Source organism: Mastomys coucha, unplaced genomic scaffold, assembly GCF_008632895.1.
Source record: "Mastomys coucha isolate ucsf_1 unplaced genomic scaffold, UCSF_Mcou_1 pScaffold21, whole genome shotgun sequence".
Lineage (NCBI taxonomy): Eukaryota > Metazoa > Chordata > Mammalia > Rodentia > Muridae > Mastomys > Mastomys coucha.
In genome coordinates this window covers 164,486,473-164,509,331 of record NW_022196904.1, presented here as the reverse complement: position 1 = coordinate 164,509,331, position 22,859 = coordinate 164,486,473, and the positions used below count along the sequence as shown (strand labels likewise).

The window sequence follows — 22,859 nt, the reverse complement described above, 5'->3', positions numbered from 1 at the left end:
CCCTCCGTCCTCCCTCCCTCCTCCCACCTTCCATTTCTTTTCCCCTCCCTTCTTCATTTTTTAGTCCCTTACTTGGTATAAGTCACAGAGATCTGTTTATAACTGGCCCCCTCCTTTCTGGCTCTAAGAGGCCTTAGATTCTCATCAATTGCATAGGTAAGTAAGTTACGGATTGCTGAACTCCAGGACAACTATAGTTCTAGGAAGCAAACTTGAAACTCAATCATGCCCTACTTAAAAGCTAGTCCTTTTCTATCCTCTTTGACTGCTGGTGGCTTTTAGTTCTAGTTTTTCCCCAGTGGTGACAAGTTATCATCGCATTCTTTCTTTCCTGGTGTCAGCTACAGTAGTCATAGTTAGCATTTGTACTCTGATTTTAGACATTCCTCATGTACTGTTCCCATCTGATGCTTGCATCATTCCTGATATCTGGAAGTTAATATTATCTCTGCTTTAAATGAGGAAGCTCTGGTTTCTGATGCAGGCTGTGCCTCTAGTGACATAACTACTAAACAGTGAAACAGAAACTGGTACACTTCACTTCAGACTCAGAGCCCATGTTACATTCCCTCATGGATGAGCTGAAAGTGTACCCGAGACCTATACATACAGTCTCAAGCTATACAGTTTCTATCTGAAAACATAGGAGAACGTATGTATGACCTTGGACTTCATAAGCATTTTTAGATAGAATAGAAAAGGCACAAACTATTTAAAAATAAAGTGATAAATTATATCTACTGAATATTAAAATCAATATATTTGAAAGGCACCATAAGGAGAATAAAAAGACAACTGCAAAAGAAAAGAAAAGATTAGGAAGGCACATATCTGATAAATGTTTACTACCCCAAATGTATAGGGAATTCTCACAAATCAATATTTTTTTTAAAAAAAACAAATGGTTCATTTGCACTATGAATTGAAAGATGATATGTGTAAGAGGTGGTACGACCCAAAGTGATGCTCAAACCCACTGCTATCTGTATCCAGATCCTGGTTGCAGATGCAGAAATGAAAAACCCAATTTAAGAGGCTAGAAGGATGGTTCAGAGGTGAAGAATGGGTGGTACTTTTACAGAGGACCCCAGTACGGAAGCTCACAAACCACATTCCAACTTCAGGGGTTCCAGTGCCTCTAGACTCCAACAGCACTATATTTATGTGTGTATACCCACAGAATCACACACACACTGGCACAGATCTAAAAGTAAAATAAATACTATATTTACAAAACTGATTCAAGCTTTTTTTTCTTAGAGAATTTCAAGTATTCCCTAAATAACCCAAAATAATCTATTAAAAGAAGAGCTGAATTGGAAGAATCACAGTTTACAGTTTCAAAACTACTACAAAACTGTGGCTACCCATTCAAAGTAGGACTGGCAGGAGGGTGGGTGTGATTGACACATCATAAGTGAGAGTCCTGAAGCAAACCTACATGTAATCAGCTGATTTCTACAATGTTCTAATGTCCATTAAATGGAGAAAAACATAGTCTCACCAGCATGGGCACTGGAACAATTGCACCTACATAGACAAGAGAGTGAAGGTAGTTTCTGCTTCATACTGCATATTGAAATCTCTCCAAGATAGAAAGTGCAAACTACAACCTCAGATTCCTAGATAATTACACAGGGTAAATTCTCATGACCTTATATTCGACAGTTGTTTTGTAGATATCACTCACTCACTCTTTCTCTCTCTCTCTCTCTCTCTCTCTCTCTCTCTCTCTCTCTCTCTCTCTCTCTCTCTCTTCCTCTCTCCTCTCTCTCAAGCAATAAAAGAAAAATATAATTTTAACTTTCATAAATCAAATGTTTGTTTATTTTAGGATTATCAAGAGACTAAAAAGGGACCAGAGAGATGGCTTAGCAGATAACAACACTGGTTGGCCAGAGCACTGATTGATCTTTTAGGACCCGAGTTCAATTCCCTTCACCCACATGTTGATTTATCTGTCACCTCTACAACTCCAGTTCTAGGGGACCTGACACTCTCTTCTGGTCTCCACATGTGCCAGGCATGCCCTCAGTGCACAGATGTGCATACAGGCAAAACACTCACAGCATAAAATAAAATAATAATAATTTGTAAAAGAAAGTAAAAAAGAAAAAATGAGAGAAAAGATTGATGGGTCACATTCCCAATAAGAATCTGCATGGAGAATATATAAAGAACTCACTCCTACAACTCAAAAGGAATAAGAAAGCCCAATTTAAAAACGAACAAAGGATTTGAATCAACACAATGCCCAAGAAATACAGATGAATACATGAAAATGTACTCAACATCACTATCCATTAGGGTAGTACCTAGCAAGACCATAGTGAGATAAACAGTGAACTTACAACCATTAGAGCTATAAATTTATTAGCATACATTAATTATATAAAACCACTATCCTCAATAGTTTTTGTTGAGGATAGCTATAATATTTAATATAAAACAATGAGTCTTTTTGAAGATATGGAGAAGTGAAATGTTTGTGCTTTTCTATAAGGAATATGCAATGAGTCAACTTCCTAAGAAAACAACTAGGTGGTAAATTATGATCATGTCATTCTCAAAAGAGTCAACTGAATATCTTCAGATATTTTGGCAACAATATTCAAAACAGCCACATTTATAAATAGCCCAAAGTTCATCAGCTGATGGAATGTCAATACACTGGATATAGTTCAAACATAAAAATTGATCAACTACTGGTAGATGCTAGCTCATGGAAAATCCTTGAAAGCATCAGGCTAAACAGAAGAAGCCAATCACAAAGGTTATGTATCCAATGATTCTAATTAATGTGGCATCTCTACTATGGGCAGATCGAGACACAATACTGGGATATCACCCATTCTGGGTTAGGCCTCATGTTTGGGAATAGCTAACCAACATTCAATGGACTCCACACTTTTTTGTCTGATTTTATTTGGTTACATCTTGGTGAATTTTTTGCTTTGTTAGTTTATTTTGGTGCTGTTTTATTGTTTTTTATTGGTTTGGAAGGTTTCGTTGTATTGGTTTTTGTTTGTTTATTGGTTTTTGTTTGTTTTTTTGGGAAAGAACTTAAAGTTAGGTAGATATGGAGGGGAGAGGATCTGAAAGGACTTGGTGGGGAGAATATAATCAAAATATATTTAAATTTAAAACTTTTAAACAACAAAAGCAGCATTGTTCCCTCCTCCATGAATACAATGACATCAAGGATATATCACAGATGTTGCTGGGCAAGCTGGCTGTGACTCGGGCCTTACCACCAAGGAGTTATATCCAGATTTTGATCTAAACCTGAATGACTGAGCAGCTTCTTGGAGATTTTCATCTACAGCCCACAGGGACAGGAGGATGGAGGCATAAAAGGCAGAAAGTCAAGACAGCATATTCATGTGGTTTTCAGATTTAAAAAAAAAATGCTAGAAGCCCCCCAAAGTTTGGGGTGGGTCTTAGAGAAGAGGGGTATTGGGAGAGGTGGGTACTGTCAATGTTGAGGTTCCTAAACATGCTTGTGAGTGGATATATGTGGTTGTCCCTTTTGTTAATAAACATATGAGCAGGCTCTAATATATATATTTTAAATAATAATTTTAAAATAATAATTTTAAAATATTAATAAACATGCTACAAAAATAAAGTGGATTAGTGTTTTCCAATGGATGTACCTAGTAGTAAATTTTATGTTGTTTACCACATATAAGGAAGAGTAAATAGAAAGTAAGCACATGTGCAATTCACACACACACACATGCACACACACACATGTGCGCACATCTGCATAATACTAAACATCATTGACTGTTAAGGGCATGCAGTTTAAAACCTTAATTTAGAGACTATAAGTCACCTAAAAAATCCTTCCATATAAAAAAAGAAAATCTGAAATTGGCGAATTCTGAAACAGATGTGAAGGGACTCTAGTTCTTCTGGCATGCCACTAGTTTTGCCTATTTAATTTTATCCTCAATTAAGCTGTCTTTAAAACTACCTCTGCTTTTTATAATGCATCATTGTCTATCCTTAGAGCACAAACTCAACCCTTTTATTTTTGTGCTATCAAAAGTAGAAAGAAGGTCATTTCAAGAACCCTAAATCCTTTTTTTACCTTACTCTCACATCTCAGACAAAAGGCTTCTGGGTCCATTCAGCGTGCATGGGAAGCAGAATGTTATGTCAAGGGCCAGACTCCAGGGTCATCAAGAAGAATAGATAGCGAGTGGGAGAAGGGCTGCAGGAGGGTTGATTGGGTGGAGAATTGGGCATTGATCACCCACAAGGGAAGGGCGATGAGTTGGGGACAGTCTTCATTCTCTCTGGACTCACCACTTGAAAACGCCTTTGCCTCTCTGCATCCTACAGGCTCAAGCAAGCAGGTTTGCTAGGAGCCTTTCCATTCAGATGAAAACAAACTCTGTGACCTCACCCTAGAGAAGGGAAACGGTTTTGTGCCTTCCCACCTTTCATAGTGCCCCACAGCACCTAGAAACAAGACAAATATTTGAATAATTAATGAGTTAATATGCTAAAAGTTGCTGAAGGGCCAAGCAATTTTCCACTAAATTAAAAATTCTAAAGGGAAGTGTGCTGTGCCTATTGTGTCTGTCTGTTGTGAGACAGTGCAGGAGGAAGGCATATGTCGTTCTTTATTGTATGTTTCTCCTGAATACAGTTTATCCAAATGGCCTGCTCCAATACTTTCAAAACTTTAAAAGAGACCCAGTGTAGACCTCAGCAATCAAACTCACAATGTCAGCAAAGTATGTCCTTTGCAGTTTGCTATTACTGAAACTACTACTACATGGATAGCAACATTGATTTATGGTACATTCATTCTGCATCTGCAGAATGGTTTATTAAAATTGTATAGATAAATACCAATAAAGTGAATGGCCCCACTGAGAATTGACCAAACCATATCACTTTCTCCCACACTAAGGACATATCATAGCCAGTGGTAATTTTATAGCAGTTCTCTATCATACTAGTCACATAACTTTGCAGCCAAGCATCTATAATACAAGTAAGATGTTCTCTAAAGTGTAACAAAGAAATGGGCTTATAAAATCACCATTAAATATAATAGAACATTAGAAAGATGAGAAGACCAGAGGAAAGATGAAGTGAAGAACAAAACACAGATGGCCCAATTAAAATTCACCTTCTTCATGGGAAGTGCCTGTGTGTTGATAAAACTCTTTATGAATATTAAATTCTACAGCATGAGAGGAGATGGCCACTGGGATTCTTAAAAGTCAGTAGTCAGACGTGGTGAATCATTCACAGAAATATATTTTTAAATGGACAAAAATGTGTAATGAATGCCACAATTTGTCATTATTTCCAGTACTGGGTTACTTTTCAAAATTATTAAGTGTGTGGTTGACAGATAATTTTATCACTCTTCTTAATGACATAGTGATAAACAGAGATAGAACAGCTATACTCCATGTGTCTATCGTTGCTGGTGTAACACAAAAACATAAGCATATAGAGAATTTTTAAGAAAGAATTTTTGAAGGCATGGATGTTGATTGCCTAAGTAACCCAGAAAAGGTAATCTCTTTACTCTCTGATCCCTAAAACTTTCCAAGAGACTTTTATTGTGTGTGTACCCTCAAAAACACTATGGAACATCTTTGACTTCACTGAAGTGTTTCTACAGTGAGGTAATAATAGTGTAAACAGTTAGATTCCCCAGCTTTTCAAATTAAGGTGAATGTTTTTACATTCCAACAGACATGTTTACTTATACTGTTAGTTAGCTTTGCGGTTCTATGGCAAAATACCTGAGAAAATAAACTTTGTAGGGGAAATACTTATGTTGCCTTATGACCTAAGAAACCTCACTCCATGGTCTTCTGGGAAGGGTTGTACTTCATGGTGGGAAGACCGTTGTGTTGGTTTGAATAGGAATGGCCCCCATAAACTCATGTGTTTGAATGTTTGGCCATAGGAAATGGCATTGTTAGGAAGTGGGGCCTTGTTGGAGTAAGTGTGGCCTTGTCGGAGGAAGTGTGTCACTGTGGAGGTGAGCTTTGAGGTCATAATGGGCTCAAGCTACACCCAATGCGAAACACAGTCTCCTTCCGCTGCCTTCAGATCAGTTTGTAGAACTCTCAGCTCCTCCAGCACCATGTCTACCTGCACATTACCATGCTTCCTACCATGATAATAATGGAGTAAACCTCTGAAACTGCAAGCCAGCCCCAATTAAATGGTTTCCTTTAAAAAAATCACAGTGGTCATAGTGTCTCTTCACAGAGACTTAAGTCTTTGAACTAAGACAGCCATGTAAGGCGTAAACTGCTCACCTGATGGCAACTGAAAGATGGCACAAGAAAGATCGAAGTTCAAACATACCCAGTGAGCTAACTTCCTTCTACAGGCCCATCAGAAATGGTTGCCCCACCAGAGGCTGAGGAATGAGCTTTTCACACATGGGCCGTTATAGCCACTCACTCTTAAGTCATGGCCGCATGCTAGAGGAGGCAAGAAACTGTGGGAACAATTCCAGCCAGCCAGCCTTTATAGCTTTGCATTATTACCAGTGTAGCTAATACCTCACACACACAAGATAGGGGAAGTGCAAGGCAAGGCTATTAATAGTCAGTCACCTCAGGCAAGTGAGTGTGCAACTAGGCGACAACAGGAGTCCCTGGATTCAGATAAAATTTAAAAACCACCATCAGTAGGTCCACTAAAATGAATCAAGATCGTTTTTAAAAGATACCATATTAGTATTAAAATCATAAGTGAGAGTGTAGACATCTGTGCTATCAAGACTCATGCATGCCCAAAGGAATCAAAGTATGATTATAAACACTAGAATGTATTATAAGAATGGCAAATTTAAATATAAATGTAATATAAGAATGGTAAAATTATCCAATCTCTTACAAGGTTAATTTTTATATGAATTAGCTCATCCTTTATTTCTTCCATTATGTGTGAATGGTTCTTGCCAAGACCCCCAATGAATGCCTGAAATTGAAAATATTAATTCTTCCTATGTATATACTGCTTTTTTTCTGTAACTATGTACTAGTGTTAGTTTTTTATAACAGACACAGTAGAATATTAACAATAAATAATAATAAAATAAGACAACTAAAGTAATACAATTTACATGAAGAACTGCCATGGGGCAGGTAGTGCTAATTCATATAAAAATTAACCTTGTAAACATGGACACATTGGCTCACATGAGGTGACTCACATTCTGGACAGATAAGAGGGTGCATGAGGTCATGTCGAGCTACTCAGAGCAGCATGTCACCTTAAATGTTTGAATTATTTGCTTCTAGAACATTTTTTGTCTCCAGTTACCCATGGTAAATTAATCATGGGAGCAAAACCGCAAGCAGTGGGAAGAAGTCGTCTCTACCCAGTGTTGTCCTGGATATCCACTGGGTATCTTGGAATACCTCCCCTGTGGGTGAGGACGACTACTGAGTGCTGTCAGGAACATATTGGTGGAACCATACAGATTTCATATCTGCTGCTTATGTTTTGAAGTAATTGGCACATGCTTTTTCACAATAAGAATAATAAAGCTTTGAAAAATGCGAAGTATGATAGGGAAAACCCTGAAAATTCTACAGAAATGCCTTCCTTTGGTGCAAGTAATTTTTTTCTTTTTATTTTTTTATTGCTTATTTTGTTTATTTACATTTCAAATGTTATGGCCCTTCCCAGTTTCCCCTCCACAAGCCCCCTACCCACTCCTCCCTCCCCTCTGCCTCTATGAGGGTGCTCCCCCACCTACCCACCCTACTCCTGCCTCAGCAGCCTAGCATTCCCCTACATTGAATCATCAGACCTTCAGAGGCTCCCCTCCCAGTGATGCCAGGTAAGGCAATCCTCTGCTACATATTCAGCTGGAGCCATGGATACCCCCTGTGTACTCATTGGTTGGTAGTTTAGTCCTTGGGAGCTCTGGGGTATCTGGTTGGTTGATGTTGTTCTTCCTATGAGGTTACAAACCCCTTCAGCACCTTCAGTCCTTGCCCTAACTTCTCCATGGGGGTCCCCTCGCTCAATGCAATGTTTGGCTGTGTGCATCCGCCTCTGTTAGTCAGGCTCTGGCAGAGCCTCCCAGGGGACAGTACTGGGCTCCTATCAGTAAGTACTTCTTGGCATCAGCAATAGTGTCTGGGTTTGGTGTCAGCAGATGGGATGGATGCCTAGGTGGGACAGTCTCTGGATGGCCTTTCCTTCAGTTTTCTGCTCCACTCTTTTTCCCTGCATTTCCTTTGGACAGGAGGAATTCTTGATTAATACTTTTGAGGTGGGTACTTGGCCCTATCCCTTAACTGGGAGCCGTGCCTATCCACTGGATATGGTCTTTACAGGTTCTCTCTCCTCTTTGTTGGGTATTTCAGCTAATGTCCTCCCTGTTGGGTCCTGAGAACCTCTTGGGTCCCTGGCATCTGGGACTTTCTAGTGGCTACCCCCAGTTCCCCCTCCCCCACTGCTACACACCTACTTTCAAATTCCTGAGCCTCTGTACTTCTCCCCCATCTCCTCGCATATCTGATCTGGCCCTCCTTTTTCTCTACTCCTCCTCCTCTCTTCCCCCAACATCCCTCTCACCCTTTACTTCCCAGAGTTTATTTTCTTCCCCCTACTGAGTAGGACTGTAGCGTCCACACTTTGGTGTGATCTTCTTTCTTCCTGGGTTCCATATGGTCTGTGAGTTGTATCGAGGGTTTTCCAAGCTTCTTTAGCCATTAAAGGCTAGGCTCACAACCAAAACTATAAGTAATAATTTTTTCAGTGGGTTTCAAGAACTGTGGGTATTTCCACCATAATAGGTTCTTCAACAAAGGTGCAAACACAGATGATAAAACCACAAAGACACTTCCTCTGTACCAACATGGTGGACTGATGAAAAAAGTCTACATCCCTGATCACATTTTTTTTAATTTATATCAAAACCATCTCTCTTAGAAGCAGCTACCTTCCAAGGCCTGCATCACAAAGTCCAAGGCTTTGACTGCAGAGAATGAATCACTGCAGCTAAAAGCCGAGGCTGGGACAGTAGCGCTGCTAATGGTTTTCCAGTGATACTCAGTATTCTGTTAGCACTGTAGGCTAGGAGTCATCATTTCCAACTCTATTTTGCCCACAATTTCTGATCTTCATACTATGTGCTTCTGCAGAACTACCCCTGCAGACAAAGCTTTCTTTCTGTGTGCAGTCAGAGCTCTAGTATGACATTCTATGGGAGGGTGGTAGTCTGTAGGGGAGTTTAGAAGATTGTTGAAGGAACAATAATTGAGCTTCTAACATGAGACAGTGACTCTGCTACAATCTTTTTTCTTCACATTAAAAACTCTCTAATTTAGAGAAAGCATAGGGCTGTCCTAACTTTAGTGAGAAGAAAGAAGCAGGGAGGGAAGCAAGCGATTCATCCACGCATTTCTGATTACATGTTTGCTCATTAGCCTTCTGATGTATTGTTGATGGCCAGGATTCCTAACCACTGCCAGCTCCAGTCAGCTGGTAGTGGCTGCCTGGAGCACTGAGGCAAAGGTGTTGTAGCCACTTCTGAGCTCAGTGGAAAAGAGTATCACAATTGATTCCTGATAGCTGTCAGACGTTCCTGTACATTCCACCCACCCCTGATACACTGTGACAGTTGGAGAAACTTGTCTTTCAAGATGAGTGGTCTGAAAGAAAACCAGGCTTGGTTCTGGATTCAGGGCATTCACCTTTGTAGGTGAAGAGGTCGAGTCTCTGATCAACAGCTATTCCTTTCAGTTCTACATGATGCTGTTCATTTAAATAGGCTGAGAAAATGAAGAGCTTGAACCAATATAGCTGAATGCATTAAAGTTCAGACAGTGAGGTGTAAGACAGGCCCTGCCTCAAGGGTCCTCCCTCTCCTTTATTATCTTTGCATTCATGGGCTTTGGTACTTCTTATGCATTTCACTTTATCTCCTTTCCTGATTTATTTAATATTTGTCTTATTTCACCCATTTTAAGATACCATCGAGGAGCAAGGAGACCATCAGGAGACAGTTTTCATACATGTGAAGTTGGTTATTTTCCCATTAAAGTGGACAGTCCCTGAACCACAAATTATTTAATTATTTAAGCAGTCTGGCTGCTGCCTGGGTACTTTTGTTTCACTGAAAAGAAACTCCATTTATACTCTTTTTCTATTATGTATGATCGAACTTGCAGAGGAGAGACATCAATGGCTCAAAGGAAAACCCTAGTAGAACTCAATAATACACTCTCATGAGAAAACCATGTTTCCCATGTTCTAGACCAGGGCTTCTCAATCTTGCTAAAGCTGTGACCCATTAGCACAGTTCTTCATTTGTGGTGAGCCCCCAATCATAAAATTACTTTCATTGCTACTTCATAACTGTAATTTTGCTAGTGTTATAAATGATAATGTAAATATCTGAGTTTTCTGATGGTCTTAGGCCACCCTTGTGAAAGGGTCATTTGACTCACCCCTAAAGAGATCATGACACACAAGCTGAGAACCACTGCTCTAGACAGTGAGGAAGGATGGATTGTTGGGGGAAGAAGGTGAACATCAGGTGTCAACAGCTCTGTGTACTCAGTGGAGCCAAATCCTGAATATAACTGAATCTTGAGAAAGGCTTATTCAAGTATATTTATTAACTTTTTATGTTTGCAAGAGATGTATTTACAGTTATGGTTAAAATAGTGAGTGAGTGTGTGTGTGTGTGTGTGTGTGTGTGTGCATGTGTGCGTGTGTATATTGGTTTGGTAAAACACTCTAACTAAAAGATATTTTGAAAGGAAAGGATTTATTTCACTTATTTCATCTTATACTTCCAGGTAATAGTCGAGAGCTGAGGGAAGTCAGGGCAGGAACCCAAGCAGGGGAAGAACAGTAGAAGCCATAAAGGATTGTTGCTTTTCGGCTTGCTCAGCCTCCTTTATTATATATCCCAAGATCGCCTGCCCAGGGATGGTATCATCCCAATGTGCTGTGCCCTCCCACATCAATCATATAGTAAGAAAATACCCCCACAGACTTCTCCACAGGCTAATCTTATGGGGACATTTTCTCAACTAAGATTGCCTCTTCCCAGATATGTCTAGGTTTGTGTCAGGTTGACAAAGCCCAGTACACTATGTATAATTTTTAAAACAAAGCATTTTAAATAGTTAAAATGTAAACATACAAAAAATTCACAGACAAGGGATAATTCACTGACCCATATTCACATAGATTAGAACCTATGAAGAACAGACACTCATAAAACCCCCGCTTGTGTTGGTTTTAATACCTTCCAGTTGCCATCTCCATAATGAAGCTACACCCTCTTAGACTTACAAATGATAATCAGAAGGGAGCTTTAGGGAAAATGTTCTGCTCAGTAGAGACCTGGTAATCCATCAGTGCCGTATGATTTAATTTACTGACTAGTAAATGCCTGATGCCAGATCACATGGCTAAAAAAGTGGGCCACTGATTAGCCAGCCAGCAGTTTGGATGAAATCAGCCCCATTGCATTGAAGGTGGAATCAACCATTCTGCAATTACCCAGCAAGGAAAATATGAAAGCATGGGTGTGTGTTGGCAAGTGTCTTCAGCCATATGAAGAAAACAGAGAGCCTTGCAAGAGAGGATCTTGCCATTGTGAAAACCACAATCTCTCACAATAATACAGCCTTTGGCTATGCTTCCAGCCACAGCCAGGAACCACATCTCAATAATTTAAAATATATGCCAGGGCTAAAACAGCCCTGTGGAAATTCAAGTTTCAGTGCTTCACACGTATGGCACAGCTGTCCAGAAAGGACTCATGTCTGCTTGAGGTGGCTAATGTGACACACCTATATTTGTAGATGGACCAGATGTATAAATTCAAAGCAGAAAAGGCAAGGTATTTTTTTCTAAGTGATTTAAATCCTCCTGCAGAGTAAAATGAAAACTCCCAAGCCTTCCCCATAATGGAGGGACATCATAACAGAGAGCTTACCCCAGGCTAGTCTTAGGTCCTGCCAGTGTTCTCTTTACAGTGTATCCTGTTTCCAAGCAAACTATGATTCCCTTACTCTCAGACTTGAAACATATTGAAAATGTTGCCACCTGAGTATCTAAGACCTTAGAAGTTTCCTTTCTTCCCTAATGTTTCACTGACAAATCAAAGAATCCCAATTTATTAAAATCCTACCTAAACAGAAGTTGAAAACTCAAGTTGAATACCAAAGTCTGTGCTTCTCTATCCCTCATCTGTGCTACTTTGCTACCCAAAGAACTTTATCTCAAAGGGTTCAAGTTTATCTTCTGTGTGTATATATGTTTCTGTAAAGTAGCCTCAAGAAAAGTATGAATATGAGGCTGTCAACATTGTGTTTGTGTATGGGTAACAAGGGGGTCTCAAGGTCTTTATCTCTTGTTAAAGCAAAATAGAAGGGCTAGGAAGAGCTTTGCGATAGAATACTTGCCCAGGATACTGAAGCCTGTGGACTCAATCTCCAGTGCTGAGGGGATAGGAGAGACAAACATAGCACATGAACAAGGATATCTCCACAAAGCCTTTCTGTGACCTGTGAGTTACAACCCCTTTGGAGGTGGAACTACCCTTTCACAGGAGTCACCTCAGACCAAACACATGTCAGATATTTATATTATTGTTCATTACTAACAAAATTACAGTGATGAAGTAGCAATGAAGATAATTCTGTGGTTAGAGGTCACCATAGCATGAGGGTTGCATTTATGGAGGTTGAGAGCCACCCTGTTCTAAAAGATTGTAAGGGATGACTAGATAGCTTAATTGGTAAATACTTTTGCTATACAAACATGAGGGCCCTGAATGACATCACCAACACACAAAGAAGAAGCCAGGAGCAGATGGTCCTGTAGTGCTTGTGTTGAATGGATGGAGACAGGAGATCCCAGAGCTCATGGGCCACCCAGCCTACTCAAATTTGTGAGTTTAGGGAAATGCCAAGGACCAGCCTCAGCTGGGAGAGGGTTTCTGAGCAAAGGGTGTTTGGGACAGGCAAAAAGAACAACTTGAAGTCAGTCTTAGGTACACACTGACAGTCTTTTGTTCTGCTCAAGACAGCTCTCTAGATATCTCAGCTCTTTCAGACCAAAGCCCAGTCTTTTATTTACATATCAATTCAGTTGTTTACCCAAGTTCCACTTTATCTCATGAAATAGCATTTTATGACCCCTTGATTCTTAGAAAAAGACAGCAAGTACACTTTTTTTTTTTAACACAGCAATAAATTCATAGATCTGCCTGCCTTTGAAAGCATAGACAATAAGCTAGCTGGGTAGGATCCAGCTCTGAGATCACCAGTCCCAAAATCTCTTTATCTTCTTTAATATCTTTCTGACAAGTTGGCTCATATGTAATTCATATTGCTTCCTTATATTTTGCATAATCGAGAAATTATATGTTCTTGAACTCTTTGTGTTTTCAGAGTTCTTTCCCACAGCTTTAAGGGCCATCCTGAAAGTCATATCATTTACCATTTTGCTAAGGATATTAGGCACACCCCTGCCTCCTGGACTCCTGCTGTCTCTAATTATCATGGAGTCATTAGCCTTGGCAGAGAGGACATTTCCCTGAAGGAACATAAAAATAAAATATACAAATAAGGCTTATACCTAACAGTCATCAACAATCTTGGAGGCCCACACCCTGCTGGCTCTGCTCCAGATGCAGGAACTGTGTCACAATTCCTTCTGAATGGTCAAGCAGGATTCAGCAGGGAAAGACCCTGTCTAAAAAAGGCAGAAGTTAACAAGTTGTAAAACCTCTTGCCTCCACATGTACATACCCATGTGTAAACATTAACATGTCACATACACACACAGAAGCACACACCCAAAAGAAATTCTAAGAGTACATACTACCTCGCTCTAGAACCTAAAATCTCCACACCATAATCCAAATAGTGTGAGTCACATGTGTTCATTCTTTTCCTGATGTCAGAGGAAACAGAAATCCTTGTAGCCTCTACTGCAGTACCCTCCGTGAAGCCAGTGGATAGAGAGAGCCACCATGTGATGCTTTATGTGAAAAGGCGGTGCCATGCAGGCTGGATGAGCTCCCATGGTCATAAGTGTGTCTAGGCTGGTATTCTATGGAGGTTGGCATGCCTTAGTAACCAACCATCTCAGTGTCCAACATAACTAAATGTAACTCTTGCTTATTCTCTTAGCTAATGAAGGCTTAATGGCATCATCCAACTGATCCTGTGGATGCTTTTTCCTAGAAATAACCTCCACCTCCATCCTTTTAAATATTATAGACCTTGTTATAAAAACAAAATAAATCTCTAACTTCAGCTTATTTTTCTCCCTTTAAATAGTTAAATTCTACATGTTCAATGGGTATTTTTACATTATAGTTAGTATATTTGTAGTATTTGAAAGTCTATATCCCTTCTATCTGTCTCTCTGCCATGTCCCTTCCTCTATACTACCCCACTCCAACATTTTCACATACACCCTTGAGCATACACACATATGTACACACACAGTGACCTACAGCATTTACATATGCTGTTCTTTCCCTTGGAATGACCATGACTGCCATAGCCATGCATCGGTCATACTCCTATAGTCTCCTACATGGATTGGAGCACTATATTACTTCACCTGTGCAATACAGCCTACAAATGCTGAACAACCACTCAACACATAGGAGGTGCTCAGTAAACAGAAGGAGGTCACTCTCTGGTCTAAGACAAGGATGTGATGTTTTAAAATTCAGCCCCCCAGTACTGAGAGAAGACATCTGAGAACAGTGCTCAGAAAGTACATGAGAAAAGAAAGGGAAAAGGTGGGGGTGTCTTGCTCTGTTTAGCCTGCCTAACAGTGTAACAGACTGGGGGTGGAGGCATATGTGCAAAAGAAGCATGTTTCTCACAGTCCTGGTGAGTGGAATGGCCAAGGCCAAAGCTATGTCAGGTTCAGTGTCTGGTGAGACCCTGCTTTCTTCATAGTTAGTGGATTTTAACTCCCATGTTAGAAGCTGTCAACAAGCTTGGCTGAGCCTGTATAAGGGCAGAGCCTTTCACATTCCAAAAGGTCCTTTCCTCAAATGCCATCACTATTGTGGTTAAGAGTTGTCTAACTAGGGTTCCTATTGGTCTGTGAAACACTGTGACCATAAAACAAGTAGAGAAGAAAGGGTTTGTTGGGCTTACACTTCCAGATCACCATAGATTGCTGAAGGAAGTCAGGACAGGAATTCAAGCAGGGCAGGAACCTAGAGGCAGGAGCTGATGCAGAGGCCATGGAGAAGTTCTATCTACTGACTTACTGTTTCTTCTGGCTTTGCTCAGCCTGCTTTCTTATGGAACCCAGGACAGCAGCCCAGGGATTTCACAACCCACCATGGGCTTGGCTCTCCCCAATCCATCACAAAATAAGAAAATGCCCTTCAGACTTGCCCAAAGCTTGCTCTTATGAAGGCTTTTTTTTTCTTTCTCTTTTTTAACATAATGTGGCTTTTTGGTCGTGGTGGTGTATTTTTTTTATTTACTTATATCCCTACCTCATCTTCCCCTCCCTCTTCTTCTCCTAGTCCTTCCATCCCCCTCCCCTCCCTCATCCTCCAGTCCTCCCTTTCTCCTCAGAAAAGTGAATCCTCCCATGGTTTTCAACCCACCTTGGCATGCCAAGTTCTAGTAGGACTAGGTACACCATCTCCTGTTGTGGCGAAGCAAGGCAGGCAATAGAGTCAGGTATAGCCCCTGCTCCTGCTGCTAGAAGTCCCCCATGAAGACAGGGCTGTACAACATATAGTTAGATAGATAGATAGATAGATAGATAGATAGATAGATAGATAGATAGATAGATAGATAGATACTAAGGACCTAGGTCCATCCCATACATGCTCTCTGTTTGGCTGTTCAGGCTCTGTGGGCCCCAAGAACCTTTGTTTGTTTGTTTGCTTGCTTGCTTGCTTGTTGTTATTTATTCATTTTACATCCTGTTCACTGCCTGCTTCCCAGTCATGCTCTCCCATGATCCTTCCCCCAGCCCTCACCCTCCATCCCCCATTCCCTTCTCCTCTGAGCAGGCGGGAGCCCCCTGGATATCCCCCCACCCTGGCATCTCTAATCTCTGCAGGACTAGGCCCATCCCTTTCCACTGAGGTCAGACAAAGCATTCCAGCTAGAAGAACATATCCCACAGACAGGCAACAGCTTTTGGAATAGCCCCTGCTCCAGTCATTGGGGACCCACATGAAGGTCAAGCTACACATTTGCTACATACGACCATGGATACCTAGGTCCAGGTCGTGTATGCTCTTTGATTGGTGATTCAGTCTGTGAGAGCCCCAAGGGTCTAAGTTAATTGGTCTTCCTGTGGAGTTCCTATCCCCTTCAGGGCCCACAATCCTTTCCCCTACTCTTCCATAAGAGTGCCCAAGCTCCATCCACTGTTTGGCTGTGGGTGTCCTACCTCTGTGAGTCAGCTGCTGGATGGAGCCTCTCAGAGGACAGCCATGCTAGATTCTTGCCTGCAAGCCTAACAGAGAATCATTAATAGTGTCAGGGATTGGTGGTTGCCCATGGGATGGGTCTCAAGTTGGGCTGGTTATTGGTTGACCATTCCCTCTGTCCTCCATCTCAATCCCTGTATTTCTTGAAGACAGGATAAATTTTGCTTGAAAGTTTTATGGGTGGATTGGTTTCCCTATAGCTCTACTGGGGTTCCTGCCTGGCTACAGGAAGTGGCCTCTTCAGGTTCCATATCTGCATTTGTGAGTCACAGCACTTGTGAGTCACCACTAAGGTCACCCCCAGTGATTCTCAAGTGCCTCTCTTATCCCAGGTCTCTGTCGTATGAGCCCAGGTTATTGTTAACTGAGGTTTTCTCCTCTCAGATGACTTTAGTTTGTGTCAAGTTGACATGAAACCGTCCAGCAGAGGAGCGCACCCATGAGTTTAGAGATAGTAGATAAGCATTCAAACCATAGCATCTACAAATCTAGAAAATCAGTGCATTTCCAGTTACTTGATGATTGAAATATATGCAAATATTTTGACAAGGGGGAACCTTTGGGATACTCTGGGTTTTTCCACTCATAAAATTTTAATTTCTCCAGGTAGCAAAAGCCTGGTGGGCATTACCATGGCTGAATGTCAACTCCAATCTTTTTTTTTTCTTTGTTTTTGCTTTTCAGGTTACGAACTCAGTTTCCAACAGACCTGGCCAGATGACGCTCCATCTCAAGCCTTTCCTGGTGTGTGGAGGGGATGGGTTCACTCACTCCAACTTCGATGGCTGCATCGCCTCTGCCATGAGTATTGTGAAAGTTTTAAAGCGTTATATTTAGTGTCTGTGTTCTTGTTTTCTACATTTATTTTAGGATTTTTCTTTTGACAATCCCCTGTTATTGATTGTTCTATTTTCCTTTCTGTGAAGAGAAATTACTTTAGAAAATATCCTCACTTACTGTCATTTTAATATGAAATATAAAAACAATGTTATAATTTTGATAGCTACCACCCATTGTAAAATGATAATTTCTTAGACTGTAGTTCTTCATCACTTTTTTCACTTTTCATTACTAATCCTTATTGGAGCAAAATAGTGCTTATAAGTCACAAATAACCCAGCCCCAGAATTCTACTAAACCAAAGTTCTCATTCATTGGAAAAGCTTTACTGTCCTTTTGAAAACTTCAGTTCTGAATAAACAACAATCACGACCAAATCTTGTTTTATAGCATCACATGTATTATTGAACTGCAATATTTCTCCAAAACATGGAATAATTTCTGTTTCTTGTTTACTTTCTGAAGCTCTGGGTAGTAAATGACATAGACTACAGTTTGAAGAACTGCTTGACCCACAAAGGGACCTCCTGTAGGTTGTCAGAATATTACATGAATTGTCTTCATTTTCCAAGTCACACAATGCTTTTTACCCTTAAAGCAAATTCCAGTCTTCATATGTGAGATAAAAGTTAAATAGAAACTGAGAGGAAAGCTATCAATCTTTAACACCAGGTCCCCTGTGGCTGGCGCTGTCTGCTATGACACTTGGACTATGTCATAGATAATGAAGTTTCTGTTGTTCCACAAAAATTCTTCTAAACAGAAAATAGATGCATTTTAAACCACTCAATATTTGCTAACTTAGCAGTTTGGCATGTCACACATATACTTTAGTAGTTGGTCCTATCATTGCTAACTTGAGAGAAATTGAACCTCAGATTTCCAAGCAAGCTATGTGTTGTTAATTTGGAAAGCAAAATAATGCTATTTTGTCTTTTAAAAAAAGATTATGTGGGCTTAAGGATAAAGGCTGCTAATACTGTTCTAAGTTATGCTGGTTTAGTAAAGTGATAGTAAGGTAGTGGGTTCTCTAAAATCTATAACCTTATGAGCCCTGGGGAGTTGGCTAAGTTTGTAGTATTAGACGTGATTTTCATCTTGCTGAAAAGGTTTGAGTCCTATTAGACAGCAGTTGGTTAATACCAAGATATGAGTGCCACTATTGCAGCTTTGGGGATATCTTACCATGCTGATCATTGTTGCGCTTGTAGGTATCACAAACAGGACTATTGATTCCTTCCTCTTCTGTTAGCCAGCTTACATAGGACCTTCCAGTACTGTGAAAACTAGTCTTGGAGAGGAGGCTTTCAGGTCAGACCCAGCCCTTATCTTCTGTGTCCTGCTTCCAAAGTGCATAGTGTCTTCAACAATAGAGTCTTGCCTTCAGTCTCCAGAGCAGCAAAGGGCAAAAGCAATAGGATATGCTCTTTGGAGATATCTCTTGGATTCCTCTGGCTAACAATTGAAATGGGGTTTTCCCCATGGCTGATGGTGGGTTTGTGTTAGTCTATGGCTCTTGTAGTAGCATTGTCTGCATAAATAGCATAACTTCATCTAAACTGTATTTATCCCTCATCAAAGAAGTCTCTCTTTGTCAGATGGAGACCACTGAAAAACACAACTGGCCAAATGCAAAGAACAGCTGATCATGAAGTACCTGGCCCCAGTGGATACAACTACAGTACAACTACTGTGCTCAGGGGACATCTTGGCAAAGGGGGGCAGAAAGATTGTAAGAGCCAAAGGAGCAGGAAATCTGGTGTGAAATTGTGTCTCCTAGAAATAACAGGAAGATACACCCATGATATCTCAATAGTGTGACTGTCTAAACGAGACCTGAACAAGGACACCAATAGACATGTTAATTTATACATACATGTAACAATAATAATCAAAGAAAAAGAGACCATGAAATTGAGAGTAGAGATTGGATAAGGGAGGGTTGGAGGGAGGAAAGGGGAAGGGGAAATGGTGTGATTTTAGTTTTTGACAATGATGATGATTAAAATGATGAAATTTTAATTTTAAAATAACTTTTTAAAAGATTTAAGGCTGGCCTCAAATTTGCTATTAACAAAAGATGGCCTTGAGTGTATGATCCTCCTCCATGTGCCCCTTAAATGCTGGGGTTACATGGGTATATACCACTGTCTTGGTCACTTTCCCGCTGCTGTATTGAAACAGCATGAACAAGACAACTTGCAGAAAAACAGTTTATTGGGGCTAACAGTTTCAGAGGATGAGTCCATGGCCATCATGGCAGGGAGCCTTGCAGCAGGCAGGCAGACGAAGCACTGGGGTGATATCTGAGAGCTTATATCTTGAAGCACAACCAAGAGGTAGAGAGAGCTAACTGGCAGTAACATGGACTTTTTGAAACCTCAAAACCCACCTGGAGTTGGCACTCCTCCTCCAATAAGGTCCTTCCTAGTCCTTCCAAACAGTTCCACCAACTGGGAAGCAAACACTCAAATATATGTGCCATTCCACTCAAATATATTTCTGATATAAAATAATGAAAATTGATTTATTGCATGATTCTGGTCCATGTTTGATTAGTATTTGTCTTTATTTTTTCTTCAAGTACGGAAAAATTCATTCAACTGTCTTTACTATTTTGTTTTAAACAGATATACATCAGAAGTCATTGGGCAGAAAATGTCCTGAACCTTTATGAACCATGGAATACTTATGTCCTAGAAGAGAGGGAAAAATTTGTAAAGAGGGAAATAGTTTAGTTATAGAAGTATTCCTGCAAGACAGTCCTAAGATGTTTCTTCATTCTAAGCATATTATTCCACTATTTCTGTACATTTGTTAAGACGTTACAATGTGAGCAGCGACTCCACCCTCCCCAATACCAAGGTCATTGTCACCTCTTTCAATCATGCTAAAGACCCCTGCTGCATTTGAACTTCCACCTGTTTCTTTCCCTTTAGAAAAGAGTAATAGCTAAGGAAATCCATGTCCTAGTACCTATTGGAAGCTATAAAAGACCACAGGGGAAAGATGTCCACCATTACCCCCTCAGAAGTCGGGAGTCAGCCAGGCTTAGAACAGTGCTGGGATGAATTTCTCCTTCACAAGACCACACATCACTACTGTTATTTCCAAGTAAGGACTTTTATTAGTCAAGCCAGCCAAGGAAAGCTGCTGTGTTTTGAAAAGAGCATATTCAAGTGAGAAACGGCTTGAGCAGTGGGGTGATTTAATACTTGTTAGCTGATAAATATAGCCTTTGCCGGAATAAAACTTTATGATGCACGTGGAAAAGCTTAATTACTGAACTGTCTCTGTGTATCTTGCTCAGGCTGCAAGGGTGACAAATTACAGCCGCAGAATAGTGTTTGCTCCTTTGGCATTTCTGAAGTAGAAGGGAATGCCTAAAATCAACAAGAAAGCAGTAATAATCCTAGACCAGATATTACTGAGGAGAAAAAGGACACTTATTTGAGTCACCAAGCCTTCTGTACATAATGCCATCGTACCAGCCTCCCTCCCCCACCTACCCACCACTTTGTTAAGTGAAAAGGCGTAAGGTCAGCTTTATGTTCTTCTGGCATTTCATCCTTATCGAAGCCTGTGGGTGTATATCCTTCTATGCTTCATCTTCCCAGTGCCCCTTTGAAATAATCAGGACAGGAAATTCTTATCCACATTTAACAAATAAAGAAACCAAGACCTAGAGCTCTGCCAACCAAGGTCATATAATGACATGCCAGGACAATAACCCACACTTCCCATGACCCATTTCTATTACTGGAACCACTCAGCTTCCAGATGAACATGATAATTACAGCTGGCTGAAATAGTCACTGGGGTACAGTCCACACCATGTGGTCTTCTTACTGCCCCTTCATTTCAGAGAACTAACAGTAATCCCAGCATGATATGTATGGGAGTCTCCTATGGAATAAAATCCCATAAGTACTGGCTAAGTGATTTGTATTCCACTGGCTGGTTTATCACTTTCTGGTGAGAGGAGGGGGTGGGACTCAGGAAGACACTTGCTGTGGGAATAGCTGCATCCTGATGACAATTACTATCCAGCAGTATTACCTCACTCTTGTCCATCCTTCCTTCTGTTCCTGTGTCTCTTGTCTATTCGCACCCCCTTGCTTCATTCTCTTCTCTTCTGCTTTCTTCCATTTCTTCTTTTCCAGTAGTTTCTCTTGCTCCTTCCTGATAATTAATTTCCATATGTAAATCCAATATCATTGGGATCCACACTTGTGACCCATTGTGTTTTTCCTTGTTTTAGCATGTCAGGATTTTGTGGTGGTTGTTACTATTGTTTCTAAAATCCAGTTTCTGATTTCCGAAAAGCCAAGCAAAAATCTAATACAAATCTTTAAAAAAAAAAAAAAAAAAAAAACTGTCTATAGCTTTCAGTGATCTCAGGTTTAATAGCCTCAAAAAATGTATAATTTCTTTACCCTAGTGGCTTACATTTCCTGGCATACATGTGCAAAAGTGTAGCCAGGTCCATAGTGGCTGCTTGTGATATAACATCAGTCCCCGCCCTAAGAGTCTATCTGGGGAAAGCAAAACTCAGGGAGTAGGATTCAGGGCAAAAGCAAACGAATGCTGGCCATTCGTTAGATTTCTGGTGCTATCTGAAATACCTGAGGCTAGATGCTCTATACAGAAGAGCAATTTCTTCTGTCCACAGCTCTGGAAGCTTGTTATCAGTTTCTGGGAATCTCATGGCATAAGGAATGATAGTAATGTTGTAGGGAGGGGGAAGATCACATGATAAATAGGAAGCCAGAGTGACCCAGCTTATCTCAAATCCACACATGGAGCCATTCCTCCTTGATCCTATGCTACACAGAAAAATCCTTTCAGGCAAGCCTGTATCATCCCCTGGAGTAAGATCTATGTTTTAATGATTGAAAGGATTTCATTCCTCACTGTGTGACCTTGAGGCAAAGACAAAATCTCACTAGACTCCTTTTCCCTCTGATGACTCAATCAATGGTACTCACCTGATGAAGGAAGGAAGGGGGGGGGAAGAGTCAAGTAGGTCCTTGCTGTGTCCCAAAAGCTGTAAAGGTCCATTTTCCTCAGCTTTTACCTGAGACATAGAAAGGCAAATGTTTAGCTGTGTGTTCATGAATAGCGAATGTTTTAGTGACTTTTATATTGCTGCGATAAAGCACGTGGATCAACTTATAGAAGAAAAAGATTGTTAGCCTCACAGTTGCAGAGTGTTAGATGGCAGAGTGGAGGCATGGTGGTTGGAGCTAGGAGCTGAGGGCTTCCGTCTTGAACCACAAGCAGCAAGTCGAGAAAGTGAACTGGGATTAACACATGGCTTTTAAAACCTGTGTTTTAAAACCTGTGTTGGATGGGATGGGCATCATAGGCTCATGTAGTTGAATGGCTGATTCACTGTTGGTGGACTGTTTAGTAAGGATTAGGAAGTGTGTCCCTGGGGATGGGCTTGGAGATTTCCAAAGATCACACCACACACAGTTTGCTTCTCTCTCTCTCCCCCCCTCTCTTGCTTTCTCCCCCTCTCTCTCTCCCTCTCTCTCTCTCCCTCTCTCCCTCT

The 22,859-nt window shown here is 40.7% G+C and overlaps 1 protein-coding gene and 1 long non-coding RNA gene across 4 annotated transcripts in view; one reads left to right on the top strand and one right to left on the bottom strand.

Annotated features, from left to right (window-relative positions):
• The window catches only part of LOC116103752, a 54,178-nt gene extending 48,217 nt beyond the window's left edge, over nucleotides 1-5,961 (bottom strand). For all 3 annotated transcript variants that reach the window (XR_004123571.1, XR_004123570.1, XR_004123572.1), the window contains exons 1-2: nucleotides 5,778-5,961; nucleotides 4,315-4,470 (exon numbers count right to left, since the gene is read on the bottom strand). This is a non-coding gene — a long non-coding RNA (uncharacterized LOC116103752). The remainder of the gene's footprint in view (nucleotides 1-4,314; nucleotides 4,471-5,777) is intronic.
• Nucleotides 1-17,679, top strand: part of Rnls (renalase, FAD dependent amine oxidase) — a 262,909-nt gene extending 245,230 nt beyond the window's left edge. Inside the window, exon 7 of the mRNA XM_031390110.1 lies at nucleotides 17,147-17,679. Coding sequence (XP_031245970.1) covers nucleotides 17,147-17,299 — 153 coding nt within the window. The 3' untranslated portion in view covers nucleotides 17,300-17,679. The remainder of the gene's footprint in view (nucleotides 1-17,146) is intronic.
• Nucleotides 17,680-22,859: the final 5,180 nt, after the last annotated feature.